The following is a 17,559-nucleotide window of genomic DNA, read 5'->3' as shown; positions in this document are numbered from 1 at the left end:
TCCTTCACAATGCAGCAACAATAGTTCTTACGGATAATTGTTATCTCGTGATGTGGCGGCGATTACCTACATCGACGACGCGTTTACAGTTACCGATCAAAAATCCGATCTAAAATCAAGCTTTAAGGCTTTACATTAAGAGTGTACGTGTAATCGTAGCTCGGTGCGAGTCTACGTATTGAAGAATGGCTGGAGTGGGCGTACTGTTGAATTATGGAAACAGAGCGACGCGCGCCGACGACGCAGACGTCTCGACACGCTGTACAAACAATACCATAACGGGATTGAGTTTTTTAATTCATTTCATGTAGGGATGCATTTTGAAACCGGCCAGCTATGTCCCGAGTTTTTAATTAAAAATCAATGCTCTACCAATCCACTAAATAATAACTAATCTATATTTCAAAGCGTGTTGCCTAAACTACAATTATTATCTAAAAGTATTCGGTAATTGTGTTCGAATTACGCGAACCGATCAACTAAATCACAATTGCAAATACCGCATAAATATTTGAAATAAAATATCCACAATTATTGTGCAGATCAGTGACTTAGTCAAAACTCTCGTTGTACAACAAAGCTTAATCAAATAAAACGTGGAACTCGTTTAAAAGAATTGAAAAAATTTATAACGTAATGTATTTTTGTATATATTCGTAGTATGTCCGTACCGAACTGTCCCTTAAAACTAATCAGCACACAGTCACCCACCGAGGGAGGTTCATGTAGATTCGCTGTACAATAAACATTCTGACCTGACCTCGTTGCTTTTTATATTTATTTAATGATTCATTTGTTCGGGTACAAAGCGGACGTTCACTTTACTAACAGCTTGATCAATAGCTAAATTATTAATTAGGTATTAAGGGTCGAATTTAAAAAAACAGCAGCAGCGAAAATAGTTTCGCTTTCAGAAATTGTCATGATTTCGCATTATTATGAACTCATCCACTTTACTACATAAAAGCCGTATAAATAACTAAAATTACTTTTACATTTTAATCTTGCGTTTTTTATTGCCCTTATACTATTTCCAACGTTTTGAATAGTTTGTTGAACAGTTTTTTACTTTTAATTTAACGGCTACTTTTTTTATTAACTACTTGAATTTGAATTGTTGTTTTTTGAAAGTCATAGAAAATGTTTCCAAACAAAAATCGCATTATTTTACATGACTTTTTCATAATTTTCTTGAATCGGCTTAACATCTAACAAGTAGGTACAGTGGTTCGAGAGTGGTTATTTCCGTTGCTATTTACCGTGTAAAACTATTAGCATTTAATTTCGACGAGGTGTTTGTGTGGAAGAATTGGAGCTGCCTTCGCGTATTGCTTGGTAACACGCGAGCCTGTGATTGGCGGAGGCAGTAATGCTTTTTGTTACAAATCATACAAATTACTTAAAGGTAAAATATTCGAAGGCTTCACGATAATTCATTGTCAGTGCATGGTGCTGTCGAGAGCGTGCCCGTAATTGAAAATTCTAAATCGTTTAATTCGAATCAAGCACACAATAGTGAAGTTCAGGTAGCAAAGCAAGCCGCCATATTATTTTGTTGTCACAATTTGTGGCGCCGCTCACTATTGGTGGAAAATTCGACGAGCACGTGTCGGCGCCGCGACGCAACCTTTTGTACGATTACGCTCTATGCGTCAACGTCATTATCTCGATGATCACCAATCACAACGTCTCATTTCTTTCGCGAAGGCAAAATTACACTGAGCGTTTCTGTACGTAATACACACATACAACATTTATATACAATTATCGATAAGAATCTAGTGTAATTAATGGTACCGTACCTACTGTAAAAGTTCCTATAATTTTTTTTAATGGTCAACCCATGTCTATAGCCTTTATATCAAATAGATTTAAATCCTCAAATATGCTACATAATTGGCGACCGAACTTTCTGCATAAGTAAAAATAACGCAGCTATATTATTCTTTTGAAAAATGCTATCGGATGTGTGCGTGTGAATTGTACTAAATGGTTTAACACAAAAAAAAAATGTCCGTTCACAGAACAGCAGTTAACCGTTAATTGGCTAACTTACTGCTACTTCCACACTAAAGTTTAGAAATATACCTTAAACATTATTTAGCGCCGTCACCCGTTACACACGGGTAATTTCTAGGCATCGCAAAACTGTCCTTCGCTTGCCAAGTAGCGGAACCCCACTGCGGAACACGCTTACCCCATCGGTTATCTGTTCTGTGCGATAGACGTGACCTGCCCATTCCCATTTGCGAAGCAGCCTTGGGAGCCCATATCTTTAGATCTGATTCCATGTTCAGTTTATAATATTCCTAATGTACACCTATCATGTTTCCTTAAGACGTTGCGCTTATAAATAGCGTTCGCGCTCACAGATCTTTGTAATTAAATTGTTGAACATTTTGTGTGATATGAATTAAGTACACCGATCTTAAAGTAAAAAACGGAAAGGAAAGATCCTTAGGTGATTATCCAGCTCAGGGCTGCCTGGAAGATATCGCTCTCAGCAATAAGACCGCCCATTGTATTTTTTGTATATAAGGTTTTGTATCTGTATTTGTTTTGATTTTATATTAATCTATAGATATCAAAATGAATTGCTGTTCGTTATTCTCGCTAAAACTCGAGAACGGCTGGATCAATTTGGCTAATTTTGGTCTTGAATTATTTGTGGAAGTCCAGAAAAGGTTTAAAAGGTAGATAAATATGAAAATGCTCGAGATTAAATAACAATAACAATTTTGATTTTCCCGTCGGACGGATTCTTATTATTTGTTTTAAGTTTAATTTTAAGCTTTTATTTATCGATTGAGGCACTACGAAGTTTGCCGGGTCAGCTAGTGTACAATAAATAATATTTTATTCCACACTGAAATTCATTGCAGTTCTACTTACTTAAGAACATGTTTCCAATAACATTTTACCACTGCAACGTCCGCATTACCATCGTATTGTCAACGTTTGAAATATTAAAATAGTGTGTTTATTAATTATTCTCTCTGAAACACGTTTATTTCGTCAGATTAGATCTAGAAAAACGCCTCTCGGACATAAATACGACTCTAGGATTGCGCCAATTCGATAGAACACATCAATCTTTGTATCGAATTGAATGAAACTTGCAAACCTGACCTGCTTTATTGAATGCCCCGAATAAATAATAATCTATCAGATTTTAATCTAGTGCAAGTGCGTGTTTCATCAGAGACGCGGATGCAAGCCAACGGGAGGTTCAATAGTTTCACAATAGCCGTCTGTGCGATATAAACTGGCCGATTTTGCTAGACTCATAAAAGAGCTAAACTGAAGCGAATCAGACACCGACTGGCGCTTAACTATCTACAAAGAATAATTTAATTGCTAATATTATTTATTATTTTTACTATTTAAAATAGACGTTTTGGAAGCGAATATGTCACGCTTTTAATTACAATTCAATTGATTGTTCAAATTCATCGTTATTAAAGTTTTCTTTGATTTCAAAGCAATTTTTTTTTTTATTTCAACTAGAATATTATTTATATTAAAAAACGAGCTAAACTATGAAAAGAGATGATAGTTACGATTTTTTCGAAACATAACGACATGATTTTCTGTTTTTTAATCATTTGAAAAAAAAACCGAGAATTGTGTGAACTGATTCTTTTTCAGTTGAAGTCACCTAACGAAACAAGAAATCAATCATAAAGGATCTATTAAAACGTAGATAAAATATCAATACAACATACAACCATACCAACCAACATACACCACACAACAGATATTTTTATACATTAATATTTATAACACAATACAAACTCATAATTCATAATTTAAAACTATATTCAATCGGAAATATGTATATATACTCGGATATATTTATATATCCCAACTAGTTCGCATTATTTATTGATGCAATTTCCGTAACAGAATTAATAATTAAGATTGGTATCGAACAACGCCTTCGATACGATGTCCGATCTGCGCAGTTTTAGTCTGTGCTGGTGGTTGCTCAAGCCGGTCTCATGCTGGAGGAGCAGCTACGCAATCGTTCCATCCACAAAGGTCATGGAAGGAATTTGCGCGGTCCAGTGCTTGCAACACCGCGCTGTTCCGCGGAGGTTCTAAACGATACAAATCCCTCTGCACAAGTCGCTTACTCGCTTAGTTTGAGACCCACCTGTTTATTTGTAAATCTGTAACCGTTAAATTTGATTAGACTATTTATTATGAACTTTAATTTATGCTGAAGAATTTATGTTCTGTATATTCGAGATTTAAACATTCCCACGTTAATTTATACCGTCAATAAATATATGGATTTGCAATTGTCTGATCTTTATGTGAGCTTAATATTTATATTAATATTGTGTATATTCTACAAGTATTGTATAAATATCGGTATTTTTAAATTTAAGTCTATCGTATTCTATACTTTTAGAACTAAAGAAAAAAATAAAAAGCATTGTCTACATTCTTGTGTATAACTGACATAGAACCTTAATGAATGCAAGTGAGAATATTTATAACTACGGCAAATTACGTATCGACCAAACCTACATATGTGCTTATGTACATATGTACATGTATGACGAAAGTAATGCCCCTCCCTCAACAGTTCAAGTAAACAATAGAAAGGTAAATATAGATAAAACAACGGACAAAAGCTTATCAATACATACACGTATTTGCGTACCATTTCTTATCGGCAAATACCTACTCTTTGAGCAAAGAACATTTTGTGAATAATCATTTGTTGCTTTTAGTTTGGCCATAATTTAGTAAAAGCTAAACGGGGCCACAAGAAAGTATCTAACAATATAATGTTTGAATAGTACAAAATAAGTCAGCATTCTTTATGTAACGTTCGTTCGGTCAGTCTTTTTAATCTTTGTATTTAATTAAAGAAAACACACATATAAATAGTACTTAAAAAATATATCTTATTCTAAAATGTTATGTGTTCTCACGTAGAGCTTCTTTTTGGTTAACGTTCAGCAGATTCAAATAAATTTAAGAAAGTAGGTATTAACTAAATAATTTTAAGAAATTATAAAACATACAGCCTCTCCATGGCTATTAAGTTTCATCGCAATTATAACCAAACAGAGAATTATATGAATATCTGTTAGCATATTTCACGAAGAGATAGAAAGCTTGGTCGTCACCTGTGGCCGCGCGTGGGTCGATAGCTATTGTATGCTGATGGATCCGTCCGCGTCGGCACAGAGCCGTACTCTGTCAAATACCGACCAGACGAATTATTATTGGATAACAAAAGAAAGCGTGATCGCGATTTTACTGCACGCGCTTTAAAATGGATACCTTTCCTCATTTGTCAATTGATTCGTAAAAGGTTAACATTAAATTATATTAGCTCAAGCCTGTCTCGATAACTGAAAATAATATGTGAATTGGCTCAGTCACTGTGGAGGTCGATGTACGGAAACGTACAGCGAAACAAAAAAAGTATATTTTAAAGGTAAATTTACTTATTTTATGTTACCTGGAATTATTAAAATGACGTAGGCACGCTATTGTTCCAATCGTTGCCGCCGCTGACTACTCCCCGAATCCTAATCACGCAGGAGCCAGTTACTGTCGTCGCCAATACACGTCCTTACATTGCGTATCCATCGTATCCATCAGATCCAATAACCCTTGCATTAGACGCCTTCCGCTCTAAAAGTAGGAGTAGAGACCTCGGTAAACAGTTCTACGCGCAATCTAACCTAAGCATCAGCCCGTTGTCATCAGTTTCTCACTGGATCTTCTTAGCGGGTCGCAATTCCGATCCGGTAGTACATTCATTCGCGAAGCAGCTACTCTTGAGTTGTTAGGTCTCCCTTGGAAGCGCTTGGGTAGCTGTTACCAAATCTCGCCCCTTCTGGCTGAGCCCTTACTCGCCCACCTGTACTGGCTTTTTGGCCTGTACTGGAACCCATAGACATCTACAACGTAAATGCGCCACACACCTTGAGATATAAGTTCTAAGGTCTCAGTATAGTTACAACGGCTGCCCCGCCCTTCAAACCGAAACGCATTACTGCTTCACGGCAGAAATAGGCGGGGCGGTGGTACCTACCCGTGCGGACTCACAAAAGGTCCTCACCAGTTAGTGGAAAGGCCTCCGGGCCACCAGTAAACCACCAATCACAAAAAAAACTTGTTCCAATGTTTAAGATAACCATTAGACTCATTGATCTATATTGATTTAGTTTAAAAGATATGTAAGATTTTTTTTGGTGATATTAATTATGATCTAAGTAGCAATAAATTAAAAATAAGAATAATAGGTGAATGCTTGTATTGAAAACCTTTGAGTAAGAGACTAATTTATGGAAAAGATTATAAGAAAAAGTTTCAAATTACCCGTAATTGAAATTATGTTCATGGCCAAATTATTTTAAACATTAGTATTTTAACTTAATGTTAATATAATTTAAAATGTCATCCACGTGTATATCAGGGTTGTCGAATTTCCTCGATAAAATCATCATTTTTTTTACTAATAACTATCCTACTTACCAACGCATGGCACTTACTACGTAACACAAAATAACATGAACAATGATCAATAAATTATTTGTAAACGTAGTATTAGAGACCCACTGTACTCTTTAAAGTAAACTAAACCAGTTAGTTTATCTAAATAAAATCAGATGAGACTAAAAATGTTCCTCATTGACAAAATAATGTTATTGTACATTATTTCAGAGTCTTATTGCCATCCTGTACACAGAAAATACCGTGTACTATTAAACCTCCTTCATCCCAGTCATCGTACCCGGCCACCTCGGTACGATTAAATTTAAGTAATATGTCTATGATTTAGGAAAAAGTAGGGTGCCTTATCGTAATTTAATATCTAACATTAATATTAAAATTTTAAATAAATACTTTCAGACATCGGAACTTGAGTCGCTGCTGTGCAAGCAGGAGGGCGCCTCACTTGCGCCCGCCCACATGGACCTTTTCGATGGCGGTACTTCCTCCCGCGACGATGCGTTCCTCCGTCCTGCCTTGTGGGAGGACATTGCCTCCTCCATCAGAAACATCGACCCCGAGAATGCGAACATGCTCGCTCCGTTGGGAGCCACACACGTCAAATTGGAAGCAGATGAAGCATTGCTCGAAGAATGCGCTACACCGCTACTCAGTCCTCTCGAGATCAAGACGGAAAGGCTGTGCGCTCCTCCTGCGTACGCGCAGCCCCAGCCGCCACAGCTGCAGCAGCAGCCACATCAGCCGCCGACATCGTACGCCAAGTATCCGCCGTCGCGACTCGTTTACATGTCGCCGCTGACGCCGCCGGGTTCCGACCAAGGCAGTCCCGGGAACTCGATGCAGGTAAATATCTCCGAAAACGGTGCTCAGCGATATCCCTTGCGAACGATGGTACCATCTCCTGCATTGCGATCTAAAATATGTATGTCTGCCGTTCTTCTTTAATTTTTACAGTTGAATCTTCGACAAAGGTAAGGAAACGATTAACATTATTCTTGGTTAAAGTCTGATTTATTACGCGGGAATTCATGACAAAATAGTGAGATAAGCATAAACGTTACTCGAATCTACAATACTTAAATGGAAATCTATATTTAATACCTACTGTTTATAATAATGCATGACCATTGAAGATTCTGTGAGCTATATATAAACGACGAGGAAACGAAAAATGTATTATTTTTCAGGGAGGGCCACGGCGAACGCCTCCGCCGCCGTACCACCCGCCTCCGCATCTACGTGCCCCACAAGTGCAGCCACATCCAGGCTCGCATCTACACCATCAGCAGGTACATTAGGTGTGCTATTTGTATATATAGAACAAACCAATTTTAAAATTAAATAAGACTTTTTCGAATGTTTACCAGACCATGCCACAGACGTTGGCGATGCCGCAACAGCACGCCATGCCGCCCGCGCCGCAACCGATGGTACACGCACCGCTGCAGCATTCGCGGCTCGCGCCCCCTCCTCCTATGAAGTATAACAGACGAAATAATCCTGAACTTGAAAAGCGAAGAGTGCATCATTGTGATTTCATGGGTATTCTTATTCGTTGATATAAAAGTTGCTACTGTAAAGTAGATATGTATACAGACATATGTCTTGTCTGAGATTACTATGACTCCCAAAACAATAGGCGACCGAGTGACAACTGGTTAAAGGCTAAGATTCAAAATTAGGATAAAAATAGAAAATTGAATTTCATTGATAGGAAATTCATAAACAACGTACTCGAGGAAACCACAAGTGTGGCACAAAAATGGTGGTCTTATTTAAAAATATGACAATAGACTACTTCGGAATTATAAATCGAACTAGGCCCATAAAAATAATAAGGTGAACGCTGCCGTTACATATTTCGCAGTAGAACAAGGTCGTATGGTCTTGGTAGTCATCGGTGCGGGGCTACATTACGCTCTACCATCAGTACAATCAGAGGTGGAAAGTGGGAATAAATTATGAAGAAGAACTGCACTATATAAAAATATAGTCAAGCTAGATGTAGCCGGAGTCAGAACATTATAAGTGAAGAAAGAACCTTCTAATGTTGTAGGACCCTCTGACGTATTCACGTCTCTTAGTTATGTGTATAATTTGCTGGATCATTAAGAACTTCTTCCAACCTCCAGCTAGAATAGCCACTTTTCGATACTATGATACTGTAGACAGAAAGCAGTAATAACATCAGCACAGGTCATATAGAAATTCAAAGAAAATAATAGGTCCTTAAGCTTAGTTTTCTTTACCTTTTATAGCCACTAGCTGTAGCTTCTTCTTCTTATACTTGTCCTTAAGCCACATTATGTGGAATTGGCGCAGCATGTCCTCTGATGATGCTGCTTAGATCTCTGGCAGGAACTTTACGACAGGCCACCTGCCTGACGTCAACCCTCCTTGGGTTATATCTCCACTAATATAATTTTTCCATTGCAACGCGCCATAGGGAGTGACTGTTTCTGTTACTTTTTTTGGGTGTTTCTTTTACGTCATCCTTTTATGGTTTTATGATTTATTTAACTATACACTAACATTAAGGTATTTTTACATATATTCTAGAAAATGTACTAAAGATTTTCTTGCTCCCAATTAATTATTTCATGTTTCATCATCATTCATCATGCCGCTAACTGTAGCATTTATATAAAACTCTAAAGGTTGCTTGAAAGAACAAAAATCTGTCCTCAGAGTATCCCTGTTTGATTTAATTAGAAAGAAGTGACTCTTAGTGCCAGTAAGCACGAAAAATTTATCGAAAGCCTCTCGCGACTGTAAAGTTTGATATGCTGTATGTCCAACAGCGAACGTCTAATGATAATGATCAGGACGAGGATGATAATTTCTCCATAATTTACGACTTCTTCTTAAGTATTAGACATCACTGACATTCGAATTTTGGTTTTGTAGGTTGCACGAAAGTTTACACGAAAAGTTCTCATCTCAAAGCTCACCAACGGATCCATACAGGTAAGCAAATATTTAATCAGACTCGTTTTATTAAACATCAAGTATATAAATGCTAATGATCAAATAAAAAATCGATACCTGGCATCGCGAGTGATGATTGTGCTGTTTAAATGTGCTACGCTATTTGCGAAATATTTTCGTTTTAATTATTATGAATGATAACCTATTAATGACGTTTGATTACTATTTTTTATTAGGAGAAAAGCCGTATACTTGTCAGTGGCCGGAATGCGAATGGCGGTTCGCGCGGTCCGACGAATTAACACGACACTACCGTAAGCACACCGGCGCGAAACCTTTCAAATGCTCCGTCTGTGAGAGATCTTTTGCGAGATCCGACCACCTCGCTCTACACAATAAGCGGCACCTGCCGAAGACTTCTAAATGACACGCAAGAAAGGGCGGCGAGCAACCGCCCGCCCCGATTGCCACTCAGGTACGAACCACCGTACCGTCATTAGCTCAAATAAATTTATAAACTTAGAAACGAATAATTCGCTTTTCGAAATATTTTCTTCAACCACAAATTATCTATTTCGTCGCTTTATTCATTACTGAAGGTCGTGTTTTTGAAACTTGACCGTGGCCTACCTCGTAAGCCGTTTCCACCTTGTCCGGTTCTCGGCTTCTCGTAGGGCGGTTGCAACTGGCAGACCAGTTATGGTAGTTATTTGGTCACACCAACGGCTAGGTGATCGGCTTCGGGGTCTTGTTCCTTCCACCTTGCCCGTTACAATCACTTTGTCTAAGTTATCCGGCTGTCGGCGGCCAATGTGACCGTAGCCAAGGATCCTCAGATAGCAGATTGTTGAGAGTCTGATCCGTTTGTGGATCGCATCCGAGTCTCAACTACTCTCTACAAATTATAATCTATATATATAAAAATGAATTGCTGTTCGTTAGTCTCGCTAAATCTCGCGAACGGCTGGACCGATTTGGCTAATTTTGGTCTTGAATTATTTGTGGAAGTCCAGAGAAAGTTTCAAAGGTAGATAAATATGAAAATTCTCGGAATTAAATAAAAATAACAATTTTGTTTTTCCTTTGACGTGTCCCCGTTGGCCGGATTCCTTTTGTTGGTTTTAAGTTTATTTTATACAAAAGTTTAGGTCTTTTATTTATCTATTGAGGCACTACGAAGTCTGCCGGGTCAGCTAGTTCATTATAGAACACAAACGATAAATGTTCTGTAAAATTACCTAACCATATTCGATTGTGTAATTTTCTTATTTTTTGTTTACTTTCAGGAAGAATGCAATGAAAGCATTTTCCTTGAGTGCGATCTGGATGTGAACCTGATGGATACATTCTACGGAGTGCTGTAACGGCGAGCACCCGCTATCGACATTGACAGAACTTTGTTTTTTTTTTAATTTGCTAAAGCGAAAATCAATTCAGGAATCTAACAGCAGTGATTCATTAAAATGGACAATTGTGAACTTCTCAGAATTTAAAACTTTTTAGAGTCGTTCTCTTTTAATTTCCCGTTTAGTCACTCAACAGTGTACTACTTGCAATGTATTACAGCATTACCAAGGAAATCGCTTTACATTAATTTACCTACTTAATAGTTAATGACTAGACTGTAGTCATAATTGCAGAATTAATTGATAGATCAAGTATTTATATGAATATTTTAACACCAGACAAAGTTTTGCTTTGAGAAATTGCGACATCATTGCTAAGTTTATTTCGGCAACAATGTATTTCACCAATACCTTGTTTACTGCGTACAAGTACTAAAAGTACTCAAGACCATAATTTCTCAAATAACATTGTTTTTTTTAATAGATTTGCTATATGATAAAATGTTTGAGAAACGTGCAAACGTCTCTCTCAAAACACTGAATAAGGACACAAATTATGATCAACCTAAGCACAGAACAGTAACACATAGTTGATCTTCATTAAAATGAATATTAAAGTAGTTGTAAGTACAATCGTTTGCTCACCGCAGTAGCAATGATGTCGTCAAATTAATCATACGACGTACAGCTCCAAGTATTCACTAGATATGATTAGTTAATTTATTGTAAGATGATAAGAGAGCAAGGAATATCCAAGATATTATCTTTATTATATTAATATAAAAAAAAAATATCAGTAAGTAGTTAGATTTTAGTTCTATTGTGCAAACGCGGCTTCGAATGTCATGACTGCTATTTCATCATTGGAAACATCACAACCGTTGCCTGTTTATTTGGAGACCCTTAGAATTTATAAGATAAAGTGGAAGTCCTGTGCAAATTAAAACTTTAAATGTTTGTTCTGTTATATAAATTTTACTATCACTGTGTCACGTTGCTTCCAATGATGAGTTCGTTTCATTCGGACTAGCGTATTTCTACACTTTCTAGTCTCAATTTATTATAGTTTTTTTTTTACCATATAATATATTTCATCACATCTTTAATTAACAAAAGCCACAACACTTATCAGCTGTCTAATATTGCCATTATGGTACGTAAGCCCTAAAATTAAGTACTTATAGTTATACTTTGTAAAATATTATAGCAGTTTAAATGTTTATAACTTAATTTAATAACGGCTTTATGAGTGTTGCTAAATTACGTATATAAAAAAAAAATTCTCTTCTGCCACCTGGTAAATGTATGTGCGTTACGATTCGAATGAAACTGAGACTGTTACGTAATCTGTCTGTGGTTGAGTGGTGACAATTCAACTTTGTAAGATTTCCGCTGACTGCCAACATCATTTGAGCCATGAGACTAGGAAGGTGGACGAAAACCATCATCGTCATTAAAGATCCTGGTCCAAAAAGGGCTCAAGCCAAATCGAACTGAAGCAGTAATTAGAGTTATCGGTACTATTATTAGCAAAAGCTTCAGTTACGGCTATGATTAAAACTCGAAACAACAACAAAAAACAATAATTTAAGACCCGTTCATTTTCATTTTGTTCCGGTCTCTTACATAATATTACGAAAAGAACACAACATAATAACATGATGAGTTAGTACGACGTGAACTATCAAGATCGCGGAATAGTTGGTACCACTTGTTCATCTCTTTGGTGATAGCAATGGAGCTTCGTCTTTAATGGACATTTGAAAGAAAATATATAATCATCATCATTATCACCTATTTATTTTACTCGCTTGAATAAAATAAATAAAGAACCTTTTGCGTTTATTATCATTTTAGCTATCGGAATTGTGGATGTTAAGAAATTAATGAAATAAACGAGTTATTAAAAGTAATAGTGGTCTTGAAAATGTCTATAACTTTCTAATTCGGAAATTAATTAGAGAATAATTTGCATGCTAGTAAATACTATTAAGGATGACTTTTGCCCTTAGTGAGTTCTTTAGACAATTAAATTACTGCTTCAAATAATTTAAATCAAATATTGACAGGATTATTCGGTAGGTCGTATGGTTTCCAAAAAATACTTAGCGTCATTCGTGGATATATTAAATCATAGCTTCCTTTATGAATGACAACCGTCTGACCATTTGCCAAGTAGGCGTTTTTTTAACGAAAGTATTCTGGAGTAAGGATGCATGATAAAACAGCCTTAGCTATTTCACGTTATATTTTGTTCATCAACTTGCCCCATTGATTTACTAAACCTAAAAAGGATCAGCTTTAATTAACGATTGTGATAACATAATTTGGCTATATATATATAACGTTTCGCTGTACAGGCTGTAAAACATCGTTCCCGGTGAATGTCACACGCCAACGTCCTAAATCCCAAGCTCCCACGCGCCGAAAACAGAAAACGCGTGTCACGTTTAAAAAAAATCAAATTTGATTTGATACTACCGTAACCGTACTGCTATTCGCTAATACTAGCATCTGTCATCATTTTCGGAAATGACTCCAATACCGTTTATATCAACGACATTGAAAACTTACATGGCTTTAATAATAAAAATGGATTCAAGTTTAAAATTACACGTTTTGCTTGCCATCGCTATTAGCCATTAGTAACAATAGGTTACATAGGTAAAGTATCACTAGTCTGCCACGAAGCACTCCAGGAAAATAAAAATGAGATGTATTCATAAAATCAAAATTCACTCGAATATCTTAGAGCAAAATATGACTTTTTTCCCTTTGGTGTGTTTTGTTATTTTTTCCACTGCTGTTTCCTTTTAAAATATCTCCAAAAAGGTTACATAATATGTATAGTATGAATATTATTCATTAAAGCTACCTTTAAAACTACTACTAAGACCTATTAATCAATCTATCTTCTGTGACCACTAAAACTGTGGAGTTTTCGAAACTTCGGAGATACTATACCAATATATCGACAGTAAGTAACGCGATATTAAACTGCGATATTAAAAGTAATTTTTATTACAACAACGACTCATGAAAATCGAAGAAAAGAGTTGTATTTTATACTTAACTTTTGTACCTTTTTATTATAAACGAAATATAACTAAAACAGTAAATATGTTTATGAGTTCCTGCGCATTTGCTTTTACTTTTGCATTTACGCTCAAGTATCATATTTACGAGAGTTTACTAAGAACCTAAATTAAGACTACTAGTGAACGAAGCATAGCTGAATAAAACTGACTGCTTTTCAGAAAGCAACATAAATTTATAGGAAAATAATAATAAAAATTAATTGACGGTTCCTTGCAAAATTCTAACGACAAATTTCATGGAAAAAACATCTAGATGAAATGCAAATGTTAAATGCAGAATTATTAAAGCAAAGTTTATAAGCACTAAACTTAAAAAACAGAAATACACAGACATGTTTGAAAATCTAAAAATTAACAACAAAAAACGTAATAACGTGTATAGTTCAAAATCTTTTTTTTTAATTATCTTAATACTATATAACCACGAACTCGAATCTAGAAAACGAATGTTTCAGAATAAGGAGACAAAAAAATGCAGACTGGTGATATCTTTGTAAAATTACGAACATGTTCTTCGGAAATTACTACTGTGTACCTTTGTAAAACCATACATTAGTACCTTCATAAAAGCCAAAACCATTTATTTTTTACAGTTACTTATACAATGTTCTTCTTTTACAATGATTACAAGTATAGCACGCCGTGGGTTTAGTGAATTTTTGAGACTAGGTTAATATTACAATCATAATACAGCGCTCCAGTTGGTATTACAAGAAAACATCGTGTATTTCATAATTAATATTAGTTTTACAGTTTAATAACGCATTTTTATTGTCATTATGTACTATATCAGCATTAAACTCAAACGTCGACAAATAACATCTTGGTCGTCCGTGACTACGAAAATTGTAAAGTATTCGGAAAGTTAAAAATACTATTATAATGAAAATAGAAAACGCGATTTTAAAACGTAAAAGTAGTATTAATTATATCTACGACTCGCAAAAACCGAAGAAAATGCTACTCTGTATACTTCATTATTATATTATTATATAAAGTAATGGAAAATACAATTTTAAAATAAATCAAAGCTTAGAAATGAATTAAATTACCTATATGTCAATTAATTCAAGCGAAATATTAAGCGTTATCCGTGATGTGTAAAATAAAAGTGAGGGTCTCGTAATTTTTTTTTTTTTTAAATTACGTTACGCATTTCATTCTGTATGTTGAAATAATAGTTTTGTCCTGCTAATAATTGAAATATTCATTTATTTAGAAATTACATTTTAATGTAATGGCTGCTAAACCAACAGATGAACACTAAATGCTAAGTTTAGAAACGAAAAAACTCAGGTGCATTAAAAATTATGAAATGAAGTTGAATGAATGTTGTATTGTAATGTAATTGGGGATATTTGGACTGTTCTATTGCTACTTTTTATTCGTCTAATAACACAATTTAGATATGATGCTTGAGAAAAAATTGTAAGAAACAGTACAACCACACTCGTAGGTAATATTGGTTCATAGCGTTCTATTTATTGAAAAGGTTTTTCATCAACAACCGCTCCTCATACAATTTACATTTTTGAATCAAGGTACGCTTTTTAAAGCTGTTTTAAATAGACATGTTATCGTCATGACAATATGGAATTATAAGAAATTAATTAATTAATTACATAATGATAAATAGTGTCATATTAATATTTTCTAGTCGTATCTGGTTTGATGTTTATTAAATACAAACCTTTCTTTTGGGAACGTTCGTTTTTTTATATGAAACCATGATGCCATTAAAATAATTGTAATTTAATTTACAAAACAGGTGCCTTAACTTGTCTCATATAAATTGTGCCTTCTTTATTGCCTTGATATATTTAATATTGTAAAATAGCATTTTAATCCAGTGCCTCTTGAATTATGTAAGATTTAAACTAGGCGCACTTCAACATATAACTTAAATTTACACTATATTATATTTAATAACACGATGACACAATGAATTTAGTTATAAAATTGTACCTACGCCCTTTGTGCTATAGAAGCAAACGTATTGCCATCAACCTGTCTGCAGTTGCCATAATATTATGTACTTACTATGTTGTATTTGTTAGTAACAGAGACATAACTTTAGATTTAAGTGGAACTTTTGTAAACACGGTCATACCTTTGTTTCTTTGTTCTTGCTTAATCCTTATGCCACTTGATTGTTTTCTGTTATTTAAGTTATGTTTATATCATTTTGAATTTTAAGGCGTATAATTTACTTAATAACCTAGATAAGTACGTTGACTAAGTCACAAAATAATTTATTACCAATGACATGTTTTAAATTGCTTTTATATGTAAAAAAAAACAAATGTAATTATAATTTATGTTCACGGAAAATTATGGTCTTAATGTGTTTTCAGTGTTTAGTTCGTAAATGTTCTCAGAAGTGTGATTTTTATATTACTAACCTTGTTTAATTTAATGGCCACTTGATGTTAATAATATTTAATTTTCAATTCCCTCGTTCTAGTATCCTGAGAAAAAATTCACCTTCTTCCTTGAAACTGTGCGTATTAAAAATACCTACTTTCGAAAGTAGCATGACATACAATTCAAATTCCATGAGGATATTTAAATAATAATAAGCAAATTCGTTACAGTTTCAAAGAAAAGTATTGAATCAGTTTCAAATTCCGTACTCAATTGTTTTTTTTTTTAAATCAATAATCCGAATATATACGAAGCATCAAACTAATTTGCTACATATTCCAATACGTGATGTTTTGTTGTTATTGAAGATTATAACCAATATTTGTCTAATTTTATATACCAGGTCATCTTGCCATCATATTTTATTATTCATTTCATTTCGATCTTATCCAAAAATTGGTTGTAGCAAATTAGAGCGTTGTTCTATATCAAATGAATAAACCTAATATTGCAACTTATGTTATTGAAGTTACACAATTTAAGAACAAATTAAATTTAGTCACGTTTATGAAATTAGTGTATTCTTATATCCCTATAATTGATCATTTTAATTTTAAGCAAGCAGATAAAAGTGAGCACCTTTATAGCCTTTTCAACATCCGCCGATCACAGTAAAGAAAATGATGAATTTGATATTTACGGTGGCCTAAATCGGTGTTAATACTATGTTAGGCCTTTCTTACAATAATAGTCCAAAGTTTTTTCGCCTTGCCTGAATTTCATGGAATAGAACCCACAATGAGGTTGGCTTAAAGAAGGAGCCATGAGAATTTAATTATGGTAACACAGCGTTCCACACAGTAACATTTATCTAATATTCAACTGAAAATGTTATAGTATAATAATAGCCAATAAATATATTAATTACATCATGTACGAATATGTTAATCGTTTGGATCTGGATATTGAAATTAAGAAAGCTTCAGCACCGGAACTGAAAAATAACTTGAAATATTAAAAGTATTAAATTAAAGCCAATAAATAATTTATTAAATACCAACTTCAAGGCCTAGGTCTAAAAAAATACCTTCACTCGTGGGATACAGATAGAAAACTACACTTTCATCTTACAGTATAAATATTTGACAGCACGAGTCAAACTTTAGTAGCAATCGCTCACACTAAAAGGGTGGACTAGCCGCTATAGCAATTAATTAAAACGTAAATAATACGTGAAAACATTGTGTTTACTTGTATATGAGAAAATATAATTTAGAATGACACCGCACATCAAAAGTAAAAGAACATCATTCAAATTCAAATGGTGTGCATCATAGAGA

The 17,559-nt window shown here is 34.6% G+C and overlaps 1 protein-coding gene across 3 annotated transcripts in view; it reads left to right on the top strand.

Moving 5' to 3' along the window:
- LOC114246939 (uncharacterized) overlaps positions 1-16,792 on the top strand; it is a 74,791-nt gene extending 57,999 nt beyond the window's left edge. For 2 of the 3 annotated variants that reach the window (XM_028179701.2, XM_028179703.2), the window contains exons 3-8: positions 6,883-7,326; positions 7,671-7,772; positions 7,830-8,025; positions 9,391-9,450; positions 9,648-9,886; positions 10,698-16,792. In XM_028179701.2, the coding sequence (XP_028035502.2) occupies positions 6,883-7,326; positions 7,671-7,772; positions 7,830-8,025; positions 9,391-9,450; positions 9,648-9,838 (993 nt within the window). In that variant the 3' untranslated portion in view covers positions 9,839-9,886; positions 10,698-16,792. The remainder of the gene's footprint in view (positions 1-6,882; positions 7,327-7,670; positions 7,773-7,829; positions 8,026-9,390; positions 9,451-9,647; positions 9,887-10,697) is intronic. The other variant, XM_028179702.2, reaches the window with a different exon arrangement.
- The last annotated feature ends 767 nt before the right edge of the window (positions 16,793-17,559 follow it).

Source organism: Bombyx mandarina, chromosome 01, assembly GCF_030267445.1.
Source record: "Bombyx mandarina strain Sakado chromosome 01, ASM3026744v2".
Classification (NCBI taxonomy): Eukaryota; Metazoa; Arthropoda; class Insecta; order Lepidoptera; family Bombycidae; genus Bombyx; species Bombyx mandarina.
This window is presented reverse-complemented; position numbering and strand designations above follow the sequence as displayed.